Here is a 20,825-nt window from a genome sequence, read left to right as displayed (position 1 = left end):
TTTCAATTTTCACATTAAACACGTTCCATTTCTGTGTGGCAACATTCCAGCAGCACCTGCATATGGAGTAAATGTTTTAAAGATATTCCAGGGCTTACCTTCCTATCATGCTTTCCTTGATAGAGGGTTGCTGCTTACTATGAAACTATTGAACCAAGCTTGGTCCCTAATGGTTAAGTCGAAGTCATTTATTCGAAAGTTAATCAGATGCAATCATGATTTTGTTGATATTTATGGAACGACCACAGCTATGATCCACTTGTCGTAGCAATAATTCTTGTCTTATTCCTGGATTGTTACATCACCAAATCCAATTATCACTGAATTTTTACTTGCAGTGAGCAACATGACAGGTGCCACAAGTGAACACTACTTACTCTTCTGGAGCACCTGAGTCAGCTACCATCCATATTAACATATGAACCAATTTGTTAAATAAAGGATTTGCCCCTGCTGTGCTCATACATTCCTTTATTTTACATATTGGATTGTACTAGGTAAAATGAAATTAAAATGGTAATTAACACATGTATGATAAAGATATATATTACCTTGTTATCAAATCCTTAAATTCATTAAAAAGACCCATCTCTGTTTCCACATACACAACCTGCAAATTTTCATCAATCCCTGATTTTTGTAGTAATGTTTGATTTAAATGTACACCAGAAAATGAAGTGTTTGTTTGCAATTTTGATAACTGGTCACTTTTTACAGTATCCTTAAGAAGTGGTGTAAAATTTCTCTTATTATCTTTCAAATTTGAAGGCTCATGTGACACAAATTTTGATAAAGGTCTAAGAGATGAACTGGTTGTATCTCTTGAAGTTGATGGGTTTTGATTGTTGCATGTCGACAGATGTGAGGACTCTTTACTCTTTGCAGAATTTCTCAGTTCTTCCTGAATCTTAGTAGACTCCGCATCAACCATTATAAGCCCTGTTATGTCTTTAGGGCCTTTTTCACTATTCACATCATTATGTATAGTGTAGAAGATTGCCTTTATGGCATCTATTTCTGGATCTGAAAATAGATCCCCTCTACTATCTGCTAACAGTTCCATACTAAACACAGTCAGATTCTGCACCTAAAAGAAATCAAACAATATCTTTTTATTGTTAATTGGAAAATTTTTTTAAGCAAATTTTTATTACTCTAATTCTGACAATAAAGACAAAAAATTTCATAGCATCAATATGATGGTAAGGGAGATCAGGATCAAGGAAAAGAATACCAAATAAATGTGAATAGTGTCCACATGTGGACACAGATGATGCCCCCCGCTTGCATATCATATAGTTATAAAGGGACATAACTGAAGAACGGTAAAAGTGATGCTACCCAAATTTGAACTTGGTAATAAGCATTGTGTGTAAGTCTCATAACATTTGGTTGAAGCTAACTTAAGTAGAGAACAGAAACTAAAAATTCAGCAATTTTTCTATTTGTTAACACGCATAACTCTAGAACGGTTGTGTATATGCTTTATAACATTTGGTTGAGACAAATTAAAGTTAGAGAACGGAAACAAAACATTCAGCAATTTTTATGTTTATAAAGGGACATAACTCAAAAATGGTAAAAGTGTTGCCACCAAATTTCATACTTAATCTGTATTATGTAGTAATAAGCATTGTGTATAAGTTTCATAACATTTGGTTGAGGCAAACTTAAGTTAGAAAACTGAAACAAAAAATTTGTACTTGATCTTAGTTTTGTGGTAATGAATACTGTGTATAGGTTTCATAATGTTTGGTTGGGGCAAACTTAAGTTACAGAATGGAAAGTAAAAATTTTGCAATCTTTCGATTTATAAAGGGGCATAACTCAATAATGATTAAAGTGACACTACCCAAATTCAACTTGATCTGTGTTTTATCAGTGGAAGTCAAAATTAAACATTGCATTGTATAAAGCATTGATTGTAGTTGATTCAACTATAATCATGGACAAAGGAAGATAACTCCAATTTTGAAAATTACTTGATATTTAGAAGAAAATAAAAATTTTGCAATTTTTCCATTTCTAAAGGGGCATAACTCTAGAATGGTTAAAGTGACGCCACCAAAATTCAAACTTGATCTGTGTTTTGTGGTAATAAGCATTATGTATAAGTTTCAAAACATTTGGATGAGGCCAACTAAAGTTAGAGAACGGAAACGATAAATTCAGCAATTTAATTTCCCATTGTAAAGGGGCATAACTCTAGAACGGTAAAGGGACGCCACCAAAATTCAAACTTGATCTGTGTTTTGTGGTAATTAGCATTGTGTATAAGTTTCATAACATTTGGTTGAGGCAAACTAAAGTTAGAGAACGGAAACCAATTTTGGGACGTACGTACGTATGTACAGATGGACAAGGGTAAAATTTAATGCCCCCTCCGCTACGGCGGGGGCATAAAAATAAATCCTTGTAAACAGGATTGACCCTTCAAATCTGCAAAGACAAATCCCTTTGAAGAAATAAACTACAAAAATGATATGTCAGCAAGGGCCCTCCCTGCTTGCACATTTTCATGTGAGGCAAAGTGACTGATGCATACAAAGCAAAGCACCATGAAACCAAAATTAAATATTTGTTTAGAGATGTATATATGCGAGTGTGGGTGGTAATAGTGGGGGTTGTCAGATCATCGTTTCTATAGTTCTATATCTTTTAATTTTTTACCATTTCACCCTATTCTTTATTCTTCTGGCAATTGATCACTACTATATATTCGTCTTAAACATTCATGAAATATTTTCCACTGGACGTTAAGTAACCAACAATCAATCAATCTATTCTTTATATTTCATCACCTCTTTTAATATTCTGTTATCTATATTGTTTGGTCCCACTTCTAATCTAAATTTTGCCCATTGGAACTATTTTATTTAAATAGAGTATTAATACATAATACGTTTTGGAATGCTGGTCAGTAGTTATTTGGGGACACTCGCATGTCTAGGTTTTTAACCAATCAGCAATGGGGTTTTCCAGTAACTGCCGCATGTGCTTCTCGTTTACCAATTGTTTTTCGAGATCATACTAATTAACCAATGAGATTCATAGCTAACTTTGAATTAACCAATCAGCGCTTAATAAGTAGGGCTTTTGTTTTATGCACACAGGCCCAACTATTCCTGAAGCAATGGTAAATTAGTATGATCTCGAAAAGCAATTGGTAAACGAGATACATGATTTTTTTATTAGTTGTTATTGGCTTTGAACTAGCTGTCAGTAACTGTGAGTACTCTCAGATTTGTACTTAGTGTCTTTTTGTTGTGGGGATGTATAAGTACCTGTCCAAGTCCACTCTGTGTTTTTGTTAGATATATTTCTATTTGTATCTATCTGATGAGTTAAGCCTTTTTCAACTGATTTTTATAGTTTGTTCTTATGTTGTACTGGTACACCACTGTCCCAGGTTAGGGGGAGGGTTTAGCGCTCACAAACATGTTTAACCCTGCCACATTCTTTATATGCCTGTCCAAAGTCAGGAGCCTGTAGTTCAGTGGTTGTCGTTGTGTTCATGTCTGCCATATTTGTTTTTCGTTAATTGTTTTGTTATCAATTAGGCCGTTAGTTTTCTCAATTGAATTGTTTCATATTTTTCATGTCAGGGACTTTTATAGCCGACCATACGGTATGTGTTTTTCTCATTGTTGAAGGCCGTACGGTTGCCTATAATTGCTTACATCCACTTCATTTGAACTTTGGTGGATAGTTGTCTCATTGGCAATCATACTACATCTCCTTAATTTTATATAGCTGTAACTCAGCATTGATAGTTGGTAGTCCCGATACAGAAAGGAAGAGAAGTTTACATATCTATACAGACAGTCTGGTTCGAACATGGTAGAAAACCTGGTTGACCATGGCAGGAAAAATTTCTAGCAAGTTCTAGAAAATTTTTTGAAGAGTTCTAGAACAAGTTCAAGAAAGTTCTTGAATTAATTGAAAATAGTTCTTGAATTAGTTCAAAATAGTTCTTGAATTAGTTCAAAATAGTTCATGAATTAGTTCAAAACAGTTCTTAAATTAGTTCAAAATAGTTCTTGATGAGCCATTTAATGTTCAAGAACTGTTCATGAACTTTTCAAGAATTAGGTCCTAGAACAGTTCTTGAACATTTTAAGAACAGTTCTTGAATTCCTCGCAGGGGAATTTATCACAAATCTTGAGTTATATATTCAGCAAATGAACTGGAATCTTTGGTACATTTTCCATGTCATTTCTTAGGTCAAGAAGAAAAAATTTAGCTGACAAAAAATTAGTTTTATGGTAATAAAAAAATTTTTGGCAAGAAATTTTTATACACTAATTAGAATACTGTTACAAATATATAGTATAAAAGAAACAGACCAAACCATGGAAATTCTATATTGACCAATCAACCATGAAAATGAGGTGAAGGTCAAATGATACCTGCCAGACAGACACATACACCTTACAATCATTCCATACACCAAATATAGTTAACCTATTGCTTACAGTTTAAGAAAAACAGACCAAAACACAAAAAATTAACATAAGCAATGAACCATGAAAATGAGGTCAAGGTCAAATAAAACCTGCCAGACTGACGTGTACATCGTAAAATATTTCCATACACCAAATATAGTTGACCTATTGCATACAGTATTAGAAAAACAGACCAAAACACAAAAACTAAACTATGACCACTGAACCATGAAAATGAGGTCAAGGTCAGATGAAACCTGCCAGTTGGACATGTACACCTTACAATCATTACATACACCAAATATAGTAGACCTATTGCTTATAGTATCTGAGATATGGAGTTGACCACGAAAACTTAACCTTGTTCACTGATCCATGAAATGAGGTCGAGGTCAAGTGAAAACTATCTGACAGACATGAGGACCTTGCAAGGTACGCACATACCATATATAGCTATTGTATTACTCATAATAAGAAAGAAATTAACATTACAAAACATTTTAACTTTTTTTTCAAGTAGTCACTGAACCATGAAAATGAGCTCAAGGACAATGGACATATGACAGACAGAAACTTCATATCATAAGGCATCTATATACCAAGTATGAAGCATCCAGGTCTTCTACCATCTGTAATATTAAGCTTTTAAGAAGTTAGTTAACGCAGTCGCCGCCGCCGCCGCCGCCACCACCGCGGCCTCTGCCACCACCGCCGCCGCCTCACTATCCCTATGACAAGCTTTCTGCGACAAAAGTTGCAGGCTTCACAAAATACCATTGTTTAGTTTTATTTAATTATATTCAAGATAAAATGAACAATTTTCACCTGTAAAATTGCTTTTATTTTTTAATTGTGTATTTTTTTAGAATTGGTCAGCTTGCGTTCTCTATTGTGTTTTTTTGTTTATTTTGGTACTGATAAATGAAAATAGAGTTCAATATTCAAGCCTTGTATTTAAATTATTTTTGCCCCGAATTAAAACTGATAAATAGCCTAGTCAATTTAGCTCTAAAATCACTCAACCTCCAACTAATTGCAACACAAGGTTTTTTTAGTGCAAATTATAACATAGACTTGTACTAACAACATACTAAAACTATACATTGACATAATTTGCGGAAAAGGTTATTTTTGGGTGAAATATGTGTTTTTTAGAGAAAAAATGCTGAAAACTGGAAAAAAAGAAAAATTGTTATCTATGGTTACATTTTTAGACCTAAAGCTTGTTGAAGACAGGAAACCTTATCTTAATAGACTATTATGTAGTCCTCTAGTTATTATTATTCATAATGAAGTAATTTTGAGGTGAAATGAGTGATTTTTAGTGAAAAACGAAAACTGGAAACGTAGAAAATCTCCATTGTTAATGGTTAATATTTTTGAAATTTGATCTATATAGAAAAAAAACATACTATTTTATGTTTATTTTGTGAAGTCCTTTAGTTATCAATATTAATATTTGGGTAATTTTGGTTGAATATATGTTTTAAGACAGAAAACCCGAAAACTGGAAATGACAAAATCTCGGTTATTGATGGTTAAAACTTTCGAATTGGGATCTAAATAGAAAATGCTATCTGATGTTTATCTTAAGAAGTCATATAGTTATTTGTATTTAAAAATATTGTAATTCTTATGTGAATTGTGATTTGTAGAGAAAAATTGTGAAGAATAGAAATAAAAAGCTCGGTTATTCATGGTTAAAACTTTTAACATAGGATCTTTATAGACAGACTATATTATCTTATGTTTATATGCATATGTATTCCTCTTATTATCAATATCAATAATAATCAATTTGTTGTGTGAAATATTTTGTTTTACAAACTAATTACAAAACAAGAATGTGTCCATAGTACATGGATACCCCACCCGCACTATCATTTTCTATGTTCAGTGGACCGTTTGGGTCAAAACTCTAATTTGGCATTAAAATTAGAAAGACCATATCATAGGGAACATGTGTTCTAAGTTTCAAGTTGATTGGACTTCAACTTCATCAAAAACTACCTTGACCAAAAACTTTAACAAAAAACCTTTAATCTGAAGCGGGACAGACGGACGAAGGAACGGACGCACAGACCAAAAAACATAATGCCCCTAAGTGAGGGCATAAAAAATGAAAATTTCAAAATCTTGGTTATTTCCAGTTTGAATTTTGAAAACGTAAACAGGGAATGTGTCAAATAGAAAACAAGGCCACTATAATGGGTCTTTAACATAGCAAGTTAATCCGGCATACGGAGGTAGGCTTCAGCTGACCCCTTAATTATTTTGTACACTAGTTCAGCGAAATGGACACCACCTTAAAGGCCTCGAGTCGGTTTCACAAAAAAACTAACGACTAAGATTGATCGTAAGTCATGGACAATTCAGTATACTTACGATTAATCTTAATCGTAAGTTTTTTTTGTGAAATCGACTTCTGAACTCCAATACATACAAATGAACTAAATTTATCAACAACAAAAAACACACACAAGACAAACAAAGGCTAGATCTTGAGGTTCCTGACTTGGGATAAGTGCAATAATGAGGCTGGGGTAAAACATATTGTGTGAGAACTCAACCCTTCCCTAGTTTCTCTAGACAATGTAGAACAAATAAACACACAGTAAAACTCAGTTTTAAAGAAGTGCATTTTGTGGAAGTTTAAATTTTTATCTTATGTTTCTGTTATGTATTTATAGTAATTATACGTGTAGGTATAATAAACAAAAAAAATGATTGTGTTCAAAAATAACTGTAAATCAGTTTGGTTACTGACTTTGATTTTGTAATGTTAATTGGTGGAAGAGTTATTTTCTAATTTCTAGTGTCCTTGCATCGTCATTGATTGTAGTCCTTTTTTTGTTTATTTTTTCATTAGCTACTTTTTCAACATTTGAATTGTATAAAGTCACAGTTAAACACAGACTAATTTTATTTAGCAAGCTCTATCAATATCCAAGTTTAATTTCAGATATATAAGCTTTTTAAGTTTGATAACATTTACTAGTTCACTGAATTAGCATGAAATATAGATCTGATATTGTTTAAGGCAATTTCAAGGGAAGCTTTGTCAATATGATTATAAGAGCTTGAATTTAAATAGTAATTGTACCAAAGTGGTCCAATTTTGGATGTTGAAAACGAGATAAGCACTGTTGAATGAATTGATGGGATCACTTCCTGGAGGAAGTATTAATAGTAACAGCACCTTATGTGTGTACCCAGTAAGGTAAAACCTGTAGTGGTGGTCTGAAACATCAACCAAATGATAATGAAAAAGAACTAACATGGGTTGTCTGCTGTATGAAAATATTATGGTCAAAGATTTATATATATATATATAAAGAAAAGCATTACAAAGTTCCTTCTTTAAGATATCTCATTGAATTAATTTAATAAAAGGTAATCAGCTTTAGCCTAAGAACTGTAAAAGAGTGGACGACTTATGGCCAGAGTTAGCGTTTAGATAGTCATGTCTAATCTGAAATTATGTGTGTTGGTTTTTGTTAGTCATTTGGGTTGCTTTCTCATTGACTTTAAAAACCTCAAATCTCTCTTTATTCATGATTATACTCTATTATAGAAATATCAATGTTAAAGACGCCGTTTTCTACTTCCGGAATGTGATGACCTGTATTCATTTCATTTGAACGTACACCTCATGCCTAAAGATGTTTAGCTTTTAAGGTCCACTAAACTCTATCAGTGATTTCTTAATTATGTTTGATCGCTTGCCAGTGAAACCATAATTTATTGTAAAATCTCCCCACTTTAAAAACATAAGAAGATGTTGTATGATTGCAAATTAGAAAACTTTCCACAAGAGATAACAATGATGCGGGTGTGGATGTTAACAAACTATAATAGCTCATCGTTAAAATATAAAACTGTCAAGGCAATAAATAGAAAAACAAATACGACAGACAGCAAACAATAACCACCAAATAATAAAGGGCCACTTTCTTGTGATAATCATATTAATAGTGTGCAGCGTTTACCATGTTTGCGAGCACTCAACCCTCCCATAATCAGGAACAGTTTTGAAATAGCAAACAACATATGAACAAATTGTAAAACTCAGTTTTTTTTCTGTTAAAGACCGATGGAATTTTTTACTAAAGAATAAAGAATGTCATGTGGCTCCTTGTTATCCAATAAGAGAAGCTAATTCTTAACCCATATGAAATAAAACCAATTAACAAAGAGACACTGAGTTCTAATAGCTAGTTCAAAGCTAATTACAGTTGATGAATAAATACTGTTGGCACCGACTTAAATATAAATCAGTACACATCCGATTAGCAACCAAAGTGAAAAGTGGATTCAGTGTTACAGCCAAAGCTTTATTTATATGGTGAGTGAGTACTGAGATCGTCGCTAATTACATGAGTAGCTATTTGCTTCGAGGAGCTTGAAATTTTCATTTGTGAAAAAATATTTAACATACAATCATTTAACACTCATCATTCTTATTTTTTTATGAAAAACATTGTTGGATTCTAAATCTTAACATGTTTGTTCCAGAAGGAAAATGAAAATAAAAATATCGTTTTCTTTATAGAGTTGTGGGGAAAAAAATACATTAAAGACTTTGAATTTCAAAAATTAAGTCTTGCATTAACATTTTTTTTATAAAGGACAAAACATGTGTTTCGAGAACCCCTCCCCCCAACAAAAAATTAACTGTCAGTGCCTTTAACACACGGGCAGAATTCTTTCAACTACCGAGTAAGATTGTGACTAAGTTGGTTAATCTAATTCAGTACAGTTTTCCATTTATAGGTTACATACCAAAACTGTGCATGGTGGAGAATTAGATTCTTGGATTGTAAAATAGCAGAACACAATCGCGGTCTATATCTTTATTCAAATATACAAATTTTGAGACAAGAAAGTGATGCATTTGTAATATTATTCTTTTAAATTGAGATAATTATGTATTGTATTGTATTACTTCAACTGTTTTAAAAAATACTGAACTTTTTTTGTATAAATTAATTTTTTTCAACTTTGGCAAATAAGGGGAAGCAACTCATATAACCTTACTTTTAATACAAAAAAATTTGATTAATTACACCACTTTCCGCAAAATATGTTTTTGTATAATTTTAGTATGTTGTTCATAGATAGTAACAGATTTGTTTTTCAGAGAAAAACTTTGTGTTGCAATTAGTAACAAGTTGTTCACTAAATTGACTAGACTAAAAGGAACAGAGTTACAATGTCCCCCGGGTTGCTAATTTTTTATCTATCCAAGTTACAAGGGCAATAACTAAAAAAAACACTCTGTTTTTTGGTTCTTTAAAACAGTTTATAAATATCTTAGAGAAATGGAGGCTTAAGTGCAAATGCAATGTGATTTCCCTTAGTATTAATTTTTCCAAGGGGCAAAAAATATCTGATTAGCACTTATTTTCGAAAGTGTCAAAGACATTGCTGATATAAACTTAAGATATAAGTTTCATAAAATTCTGGCAAAATTGTACACGAGAGTGCTAACAATGCAATTTTCCATATAATCAATATTTCCAAGGGACATAAACTCTTTTAAAAATAATTGATCAACACTGATTTTCAAATTTGTTTGAGACAAATTCTGGCAAGATGGTATAAACCTATGAAATGAATTTCATTAAATCAGGCAAGATTTGTACACAATAGAGTGCTACCAATGCAATTTTTCATATAATTAATATTTCCAAGGGGCATAACTCTTTTAAAAATAATTGATCGGCATCTAATTTTCCAACTCTTCAAAGACATTGCTGATATAAACCTAGGATATAAGTTTAATGAAGATCTGGTAAGAATTGTACACATGAGTGCTAACGATGATGGAACATATAATTAATGTTTCTAAGAGGCAAAACTCTTTTAAAAATTATTGATTGGCACTGATTTTCAAACTCATCCAAGACATTGCTAATATAAACCTATGATATAAGTTTCATAAAAATCTGGCAAGAATTGTAAACATGAGAGCGCTAACAATGCAATTTTCCATATAAATAATATTTCCAAGGGTCATAACTCTTTTAAAAATAATTGATCGGCACTGATTTTCAAACTCGTCAAAGACTTGCTGATATATTTCCAAAATAAAATGCTCCGCTGGGGCGAAGCTTGATACGACCGCAGAGGTCGAACCCTGAACAGTTGGGGCAAGTATGGACACAACATTCAAGCTTGATACAGCACTGAATTTGGATTCATACATGTGATGGACTGTGAAACTCAGATCAGGAGATTGGGAAATTTTGGTCAGGAGATTAGGACTCAGATCAGGAGATTTTTAATCGACATAAATTTTATCGCAAATGTAACCGTGTGCTGTAAAAATTGTCTTTTAAAGTGTGTTTTCTTCAACTTTCCATCCAATGTATTATGTTTATAGTACCCTTGTAATTATAAAGTTTCTCTATCTTTATATTCTATACATGTTCAATCTAACATTCTTTTTTTTTAGTATGTTCTTTAAATATTTTACTTCATATCTTTTATATCATTATTCTATAGAACAATCAATGCAATCAGAACATTTGTTTAACTATCTGCAAATGTAATTAGTTTTTACTTGGATATTCAGAAACTCATTCTAACCTGAACAACAACAAATGGAAGTTTTTAACGGCCTTGACTGGCTAAACAGCCCTTGCACGGTTGGTTCTAACCTGATAGAAGGGTCATAGTTACTATATAAATTTCAATTTAAGCCTTGAAAGGAAGTATAGAACCCTCAAATAATTTTCAAATTATTATTCTTTTATTTGTCCTAAGACATTTAAAATCATTTAATTACCATCCTTTTATGATTATTTGTTCAATTTATATTTTATTTATATTCTTTTAAAAATTTTCATTATTTAAAGGAAAGTAACTTAAAACAGGATAAATCAAGGGAAGTAACCCAATAAATACACAAAATTTTTATTACACAACGGCAGTTAGCCTGAGGTAAAAATCGTTGATTACCAGTATGTTTGACACCCAAGCTGACAAGTGAAGCCATATAATTATGCATGTTAATTGATTTACAGGTAAAATATAACTTCAGGTAATGTCAGTTACACCAGGCAGATGTCTGAGATGATATGTTGGGCAGAAATTTTTCATTCATGAAAAATTTCATACACTGGATTTTTTTCTCTTCAACGGGAGGTCGGGAGGAGACCCCTGAAAACGGGATTATTGTACTCCCGTTGGGAGGTTCACATGTATGTGGATTGTAATTAAATATTTGACACAGCATAGGTTTTCAATTTACCTATTCAAACCATATCATTGTTATTTGCTTTTATATATAAATCAGAAATAACCAATTTAAAATGGTAAATTTTAAAGAAAAAAAATTAAAAAAAAATCCCCCCCTCCAATTTTTTGAACCCCCTTTTGATTCATCACCCCAAACTCAATCCCAGCCTTCCCTATGTGGTATGGTACCTTGCAGCACAATTTCAGAGAGATCCATACACTTGAACACAAGTTATTGTCTGGAAACTAGAAAAATGCTTGTTTTTTGGCCCCTTTTTGGCCCCAAATTCCTAAACGTTTAGGGCAATTATCCCCAAACTCAAACCCAGCTTTCCCTTTGTGATATGGAACCTTGCAGTACAATTTCATAAAGATCCATACACTTACACACAAGTTATTGTCCTGAAACTAGAAAAATGCTTGTTTTTTTGCCCTTTTATGACCCCTAATTACTAAAATTTTGAGGGAATTACCCCCAAAATCAATCCCAGCCTTCCCTTTGTGGTATGGTACCTTGCAGTACAATTTCAGAGAGATCCATACACTTGAACATAAGTTATTGTCTGGAAACTAGAAAAATGCTTATTTTTGGCCCCTATTTCCTAAACTTTTTGGGCAATTACCCCGAAACTCAATTCCAGCTTTCCCTGGGTAATATGGAACCTTGTAGTACAATTTCATAAAGATCCATACACTTACACACAAGTTATTGTCATGAAACTAGAAAAATGCTTGTTTTTTGCCCCTTTTTGGCCCCTAATTCCTAAAATTTGGAGGCAATTACCCCAAAACTCAATCCCAGCATTCCCTTTGTGATATGGAACCTTGTGGTACAATGTCAGAGAGATCCATACACTTACACACAAGTTATTGTCATGAAACTAGAAAAATGCTTGTTTTTTGCCCCTTTTTGGCCCCTAATTCCTAAAATTTGGAGGCAATTACCCCCAAAATCAATCCCAGCATTCCCTTTGTGATATGGAACCTTGTGGTACAATGTCAGAGAGATCCATACACTTACACACAAGTTATGTCTGGAAGTTACAAAAATGCTTACTTTTGGCCCCTTTTTGGCCCCTAATTCCTTAACTGTTGGTACCATAAACCCCAAAATCAATCCCCACCTTCCTTTTGTGGTATTGAACCTTATGGTAAAATTTCATTGAGATCCATTCACTTAAACTAAAGTTAGAGTGCGAAAACTAATGTGTCTTCGGACGACGACGACAGCGGCGACGCCAACGTCATACCAATATACGACCACAAAAATTTTTTTGCGGTCGTATAAAAAACTGAAAAAATCCATTTGAAATAGCCAATCTCAAAACGGAATCCTGATAACTGTCAAATGGCGTCATAAAATTTGTTTATAAATATTCCCAGGATTTTTCAAAACGCATCCGCAGTAGTCAAGAAAATGGCGGCGTCCATAAAAGACAAGAAAGTGATGTGTTTTTCAAAGTTTTACTCAATATCTATACGACAGAAATCAGATAAAAGGGTGTGAGGATGTAAAATTTCATACACTTACAACAAGTAAATAGTAAATATTTAATATCCTTACAAAAAACGTACTTTTTATAGACCGGGACCAAAATCCAAAAATGTCAGGACCCCTAAAGCAAAAGAAGGCTGACACTACAAAGATAGCTCATAAAGTGAAAGAATGTTGATGCAGTTGGTATAAAAAGAGCTTTTTTTATACTTCCCATTTTGCTTCATACTGAAAAATCTAAAGCAATAAAATAGTGGTTGCCAATCAGAAGTATTATTTCAGAATTCGAAAAGAGTTGATAAATAATTAATACAGAATTCTTTATATATAAACTATTTCTATTACCCTTAGACAATCTTAATTGACAAGGATTGTCAGTTTTCCTATCAAAGGTCGGTGGTTTTCTCCGGGCACTCTGGCTTCCTCCACCAATAAAAACTGGCTGCCATGAAATAGCCCAAAAGCGGTGCTTAAAAGTGGCGTTAAAACACCAAAAATCAAATATTACCCTTAGTCCTAACATATGAAAAATAAAATGCTTCGCTGGGCGCAGCTTGATACGACCGCAGAGGTCGAACCCTGAACAGTTGGGGCAAGTATGGACACAACATTTAAGCTTGATACAGCTCTGAATTTGGATTGTGATTAAATATTTGACACAGCATAGGTTTCTGACACAGAAAGAATGTGGTCTAAGAACTTCAATCTTTTTAATTTACCTATTATGGTCCAATGTCCAAAATCAAAATACATGGTTAGATTCAGCATATCAAAGAACCCCATATATTCAATTTTTGTTGAAATCAAACAAAGTTTAATTTTGGACCCCAACTTGGACAAACTTAAAAACTGGTCCCATAATCAAAAATCTAAACACATGTTTAGATTCAGCATATCAAAGTACCCCAAGAATTCAATTTTTGTTAAAATCAAACTAAGTTTAATTTTGGACCCTTTAGACCTTAATGTAGACCAATTTAAAAAACGGGACCCAAAATTAAAAATCTAAAAACACGGTTAGATTTGGCATATCAAAGAACCCCAATAATTCAATTTTTGATGAAATCAAACAAAGTTTAATTTTGGACCCTTTTGACCTCAATATGAAACAATTTGATAGCGGGCCCACAAAATAAAAAATCTAAATACATGGTAAGATTCAGCATATCAAAGAACCCCATATATTCAATTTTTGTTGAAATCAAACAAAGTTTAATTTTGGACCCCAACTTGGACCAACTTGAAAACTGGGCCCATAATCAAAAATCTAAACACATGTTTAGATTCAGCATATCAAAGAACCCCAAGAATTCAATTTTTGTTAAAATCAAACTAAGTTTAATTTTGGACCCTTTGGACCTTAATGTAGACCAATTTAAAAACGTGACCCAAAATTAAAAATCTAAATACACGGTTAGATTTGGCATATCAAAGAACCCCAATAATTAAATTTTTGATGAAATCAAACAAAGTTTAATTTTGGACCCTTTTGACCTCAATATGAACCAATTTGATAGCGGGTCCACAAATAAAAAATCTAAATACATGGTTAGATTCAGCATATCAAAGAACCCCAAGAATTCAATTTTTGATGAAATCAAACAAAGTTTAATTTTGGACCCTTTTGACCTCAATGTGGACAAAGTTGATAACGGGGCCCAAAAATCAAAAATCTAAATACATGGTTAGATTCAGCATATCAAAGAACCCTATATATTCAATTTTTGTTGAAATCAAACAAAGTTTAATTTTGGACCCTGATTTGGACCAACTTGAAAACTGGGCCCATAATCAAAAATCTAAATACATGTTTAGATTCAGCATATCAAAGAACCCTAAAAATTCAATTTTTGTTAAAATCAAACTAAGTTTAATTTTGGACCCTTTTGACCTTAATGTAGACCAATTTGAAAACGGAACCAAAAATTAAGAATCTAAATACACGGTTAGATTCGGCATATCAAAGAACCCCAATAATTCAATTTTTGATGAAATCAAACAAAGTTAAATTTTGGACCCTTTGGACCTCAGTGTGGACCAATTTAAAAACGGGGCCCAAAATCCAAAAACTTAATACACGGTTAGATTCAGCATATTAAAGAACCCCAAGAATTCAAGAATAAAACCCCATTGAAATTGATCAAGAAATAAGCAATTTATACAAAGTATCTTCTTTTGCACAATACTGTGCAATTGAATATTTCTTGCTATTGTGCAATACTGTACAATTGACAATTTCTTGCTATTGCGCAATATTGTGCTATTGGATATTTCTTGCTATTGCGCAATACTGTGCAATTGAAGATTTCTTGCTATTGCGCAATACTGTGCAATTGAAGATTTCTTGCAATTGTGCAATACTGTGCAATTGAAAATTTCTTGCTATTGCACAATACTTATTATATAATAATTTACACATCCTGTTTGGTGTGTATCTCCTACCATATCATTATTATTTGCTTTTAAATATTAATCAGAAATAACCAACTTAAAATGGAAAATTTTAAAAGAAAAATAAAAGGAAAAAAAGTAAATGCACTATTATAGTTCAGTTTGGGAAAATTTATTTCAAAAAGATTCAGATAGAACCATAAAACTTCAGAAAAAAGTAGCAACAATTATACTTTAATGTGATATTTCTGTTTCCTCAAATTTTATGTTTTCTGCTTTAAAATGGCTATCCATTCAGTAAAAAACCAACAATCAATTCTAATGTATAAAATTGTAAATGGACTAACACCTGATTACTTATCAATGCTAATTAATAATGATGTTCAACACTACAAATTATGGTCTGTCTCTAATAACAATCTATTTGTTCCAAGACCAAATACTAATTTTCATAAAAAAAAATCATTATTCTGCAACCAAGGTATGGAATGATTTACCATTCACAATAAAAAAAGTGTCGTAATGTGGAATTATTCAAGAAACATTGTAACAATCATTTTCTGGAAAATTCTATGCAAGTTAAATAATTTTTCTTTTATGGGAATTTAATGTATTAAATTGGAATTTATACATTTTGGACATGTCCTCATCATCTTTTACCCTGTCCCATCATGTGTTTAATATTAGCAAGACATGCATGTATTTTACTTTGATAAGTTATTTTTGTCTACAGAGATAAATCAAGGATTTAACCAATCACATCATAGATATTGAAGGGACAGGTGGTCAGTTTATAAAGCTTATTGCAGTTTCAGCAGCCATATTTTGTACCGGATTATTTATTATTTAGAATTATTTAAGTATGAGTTCATCTTTGCCTGTTGGGATCTACCACAGGAGCTAATTTTATTCACATTCACCTGTTAGGATCTGCCGCAGGATAGCCTTATTCACATTCACTTGCTGGGATCTACCGCAGGATGGCTTTATTCACATTCACCTGCTGGGATCTACCACAGGACCTATTTTTATTCACATTCACCTGTTGGGATCTACCGCAGGATAGCCTTATTCACATTCACCTGCTGGGATCTACCGCAGCATAGCTTTATTCACATTCACCTGTTGGGATCTACCACAGGATCTATTTTCATTCACATTTACCTGCTGGGTTCTACCGCAGGATCTATTTTTATTCACATTAGTTAACCTGCTGGGATCTACCGCAGGATCTATTTTAATTCATGTTCACCTGCTGGGATCTACTGCAGGATCTATTTTTATTCACATTAACCTGCTGGGATCTACCGCAGGATAGTTAAGTCACATTCACCTGCTGGGATCTACCACAGGATAGTTTATTCACATTCACCTGTTCAGATCTACCACAGGTTCTCGAAATTAGTTTTGTCTGCTGGGATCTACTACAGGCCATATAAGTTATCTGTATTTTGTATGTTATTCGAAAAAGTAATGAGTAGCCCCTAAAAAGCCAAATGATACATCAAGGTATAAATATGTAAATGTTTAACAATCTTCTATGTTTTATATATCATATGAAAATGTTTTAGTTTTTAGTAAGTTTTAGTTGTTTGTTTTAATAAATAGTTAAGTTTTATATCTTATCTTTGTTTTATAGTTAGTAATGGTAGTTTTGGTATATGTTGGTTTGCCAGGATTCTTCAGGACCACTTGCAATAGAACACACACTCACATACATATTGGTGCCCTTAGATTATAGGCTTATTTGACTTTGTTGATGTTATAATTTGGTTGTCTTTATTCAACGATTAAGCTAAGTCCATCATAGTACTCAAACATACAAACTTCATCAGAGTGCTGTTTAAGTGGGGTATTTTCTAAATCTGGAGAATTATGTATAAATGGTTAGAATATGAAAACTTTATTAATTGTTGTCAATTAAATGTATAAATAATTGATTTATATGTATGTATATATATATATGTAGTATTCAGTACGTAGGAGAAACTGGACGATATTTATCTAAACGCACTCAAGAACATCTGTATCGTTTTAAAAGACCCAATAAATTCAAAAGTATCATTTATCAACACCTTAAGAAGCACAATCATCCTATTAAATATTTAGCAGTTCAACCTTTAGAAGTAGTAAATAAGCAGCCTGGTGAATCTCATTCAAAGTTTGTACGATCGCGGAAAATAATTGAATTAAATTGGATTAAAAAATTACAGACAGTCTACCCTCTCGGTCTTAATGATAATATCATGGGAATTGGTAATATATCAAGAACCGATTCTGTTAACATTTTGGATATAGTTTCTAAAACTGTTCGTAAAAACCGTTCTCATGGTCGTAGAAAAAATCGCAATCAAAGAAAATTTCGGACCAATCATACCAATATTTCGGACCTAATTTCTATTTCAAAAAACAACGGCAGACATTATCTGTTAACAAAGCTCTGTTCGTTACCGGTTAATAAGTTAAATAAAATTTTAGAGGATTGCAACACAATTTCATATAGCAGTCCTAAGTATGAAATCGTTCAAATAATAATGGCATATTGTTATTCTAAACTGTTTCCCAAAATTGATCGCCCTGAAGATCATAAAAAACAGTTTATTAAAATAAAGTATGTCAATAAAGGTTTTGATTTTGTAAATATTGCCGGTATTTTTAACGACCATTCTGTTAAAGAACAAATTCCAGGATATTTTGATAATACTGAGCTCCCTCTTATTTGTTATATTTACAAGAAATCTACCGGGAAATTTGTGTTTAATTATAGCCAATTGTGTAAAGATGTTAATATCAGTGAAAATACACCTACTTCATGTAATTGCAGTAATTCCGAATACATTTATGGACCCATTTCCCATGTTATAACAGGAGATCTTAACATCGTTCAAGACCGAGAGTTAAAATCATTCCTCAGTAAAGGACCTAAATATCGTCCCCCGTCAATTATTAATTGGAATGAGTGTCGTAATATCATCCACGACTCACTCCATACTTACTGTTTGAAATGGATAAAACGGGAAAAAGCTGACAAAAAATCTTTGGACTCTTTTTTTAAATCAGTAATGAACATAGTTGATATACGTATTCAACATTTTAAAGAACATTTTACTCTTAACAATAACAACAATAAACCTATTTCTCGTATCAAACATAAACTAAAAGAACTAGCCAAGGAATTTGTTTTTGTCCTGGCCGATAAAGCTGCTAATAATATTATTATTGTTTGACGTAAATTTTACATTGAGGTTCTGAAAAAAGAAATCACCAATTCTCCAACATTCCAACTGACTCCATTTTCAGAAAACGACATCCGTAACAAACATAAACTTTTAGCTACCGCTTTACAAGCAGAACCAAATACAATGAAAGTCCCAACTATGTATTGGCTTCCGAAGCTACACAAAACACCTTACAAATATAGATTCATTTCGTCTTCAAGCCATTGTTCCACTACTAAATTGTCTATTCTTCTTACCAGTACACTTGGTACAATCAAAAACCTGATAATAAATTGTTCAAATAAGGCCTTCGAAAATAGTGGAATTAATTACTTTTGGAGTGTCAAGAACTCGTTGGAAGTACTTGATAAATTGCATGCATATATTGGTGATTTTGAATCTGTTCAAAGTTTTGATTTTTCTACCCTATATACCACATTGCCTCACATTCTCATTAAGAAATAATTCACACACCTAATTAAATGGGCATTTAAAAAGTCAGAATGTGAATATATATGTTCAAACTCTTTTAGGTCATTTTTTAGTAGCAATAAACAAAAAAACTATGTCAATTGGACATGCTTTGATACTATATATGCCCTTGAATTTTTACTAGATAACATTTTTGTTTGCTTTGGAGATTCCGTATATCGTCAGGTTATCGGAATTCCAATGGGGACTAACTGTGCACCACTTATTGCGGACCTTTTTTTGTATTGCTATGAGTTACAATTTATGACAAAAATCAGCAAAGACCCATCGAAACAACATCTGATACACAAATTTAATAATACTTTTAGATATTTGGATGATATTTTGGCTCTCAATAATGACGACTTCAGTATGTATACCAAAGAAATTTATCCTGTTGAACTTACTTTAAATAAAGCTAATACTAACAATGACCACTGCCCTTTCCTCGATCTTGATATCTATATCATTAACGGAAAGCTTAATACTAAAATATATGATAAAAGAGATGATTTTTCATTTCCTATCATTAATTATCCATTTTTAGATGGTGACGTTCCCTTGTCACCATCTTACGGTGTTTATATATCTCAACTTGTACGATTTGCTCGTGTATGTAACAATGTTTTAGATTTTAACGAGAGAAATTTATGTATTACTGAAAAATTATTACACCAGGGTTTTCGATATCATAAACTTGTCAAAACATTCACTAAATTTTATCATCGGTATAAGGACATCATTCGTAAATATAGCTCAACATGCAGACTTCTTATACGTTCAGGTATTTCACATCCAATTTTTTATGGAAATATTCTTTATAGAGCACAAAAATGTCAGTATTCACCTCTGAAGCTAACAAAACCTTTAAATAGACTTATTAAGAAGGGATATAGTTACGATACTGTTGTCAGGTCATTAAAGATTGCATATTTTGGCGTAAATATTGATTCACTTATAGGGTCTTTGCATCGGCACTAAACACATTTATTTAAAAACCAGTTGTTGGCATGACACGGGTTATGTTCTTCTCATATATGTTATGATGGGATACTAAACCCCTAACGGGAAGGATTGTGCCTGATATTCATATGATGAAGACATAATCTTTCAATCAGTTTAATTGAAGTCTGGAGCTGGCATGTCAGTTAACTGCTAGTAGTCTGTTGTTATTTATGTATTATTGTCATTTGGTTTATTTTCTTTGGTTACATCTTCTGAAATCAGACTCGGCCTTCTCTTGAACTGAATTTTAATGTGCGTATTGTTATGCGTTTACTTTACTACATTGGCTAGAGGTATAGGGGGAGGGTTGAGATCTCATAAACATGTTTAACCCCGCCGCATTTTTGCGCCTGTCCCAAGTCAGGAGCCTCTAGCCTTTGTCAGTCTTGTATTATTATTAATTTTAGTTTCTTGTGTACAATTTGGAGTTTAGTATGGCTTCATTATCACTGAACTAGTATATATATTTGTTTAGGGGCCAGCTGAAGGACGCCTCCGGGTGCGGGAATTTCTCGCTGCATTGAAGACCTGTGGGTGACCTTCTGCTGTTGTCTGTT

At 32.6% G+C, this 20,825-nt stretch overlaps 1 protein-coding gene across 5 annotated transcripts in view; it reads right to left on the bottom strand.

Annotated features, from left to right (window-relative positions):
- The window catches only part of LOC127724637 (uncharacterized), a 640,225-nt gene that overhangs the window by 320,096 nt on the left and 299,304 nt on the right, over window positions 1-20,825 (bottom strand). For all 5 annotated transcript variants that reach the window (XR_007992624.1, XM_052231644.1, XM_052231645.1 and 2 more), the window contains exon 19: window positions 552-1,087. Coding sequence is in view for 4 of the 5 variants with exons in the window: in XM_052231644.1 (XP_052087604.1) it covers window positions 552-1,087 (536 nt within the window). In the remaining variant the exon portion in view is untranslated. The remainder of the gene's footprint in view (window positions 1-551; window positions 1,088-20,825) is intronic.

Source organism: Mytilus californianus, unplaced genomic scaffold (assembly GCF_021869535.1).
Source record: "Mytilus californianus isolate M0D057914Y unplaced genomic scaffold, xbMytCali1.0.p SCAF_14, whole genome shotgun sequence".
NCBI lineage: Eukaryota > Metazoa > Mollusca > Bivalvia > Mytilida > Mytilidae > Mytilus > Mytilus californianus.
The sequence above is the reverse complement of the archived record's forward strand: the minus strand, read 5'-3'. Positions and strand labels throughout refer to the sequence as shown.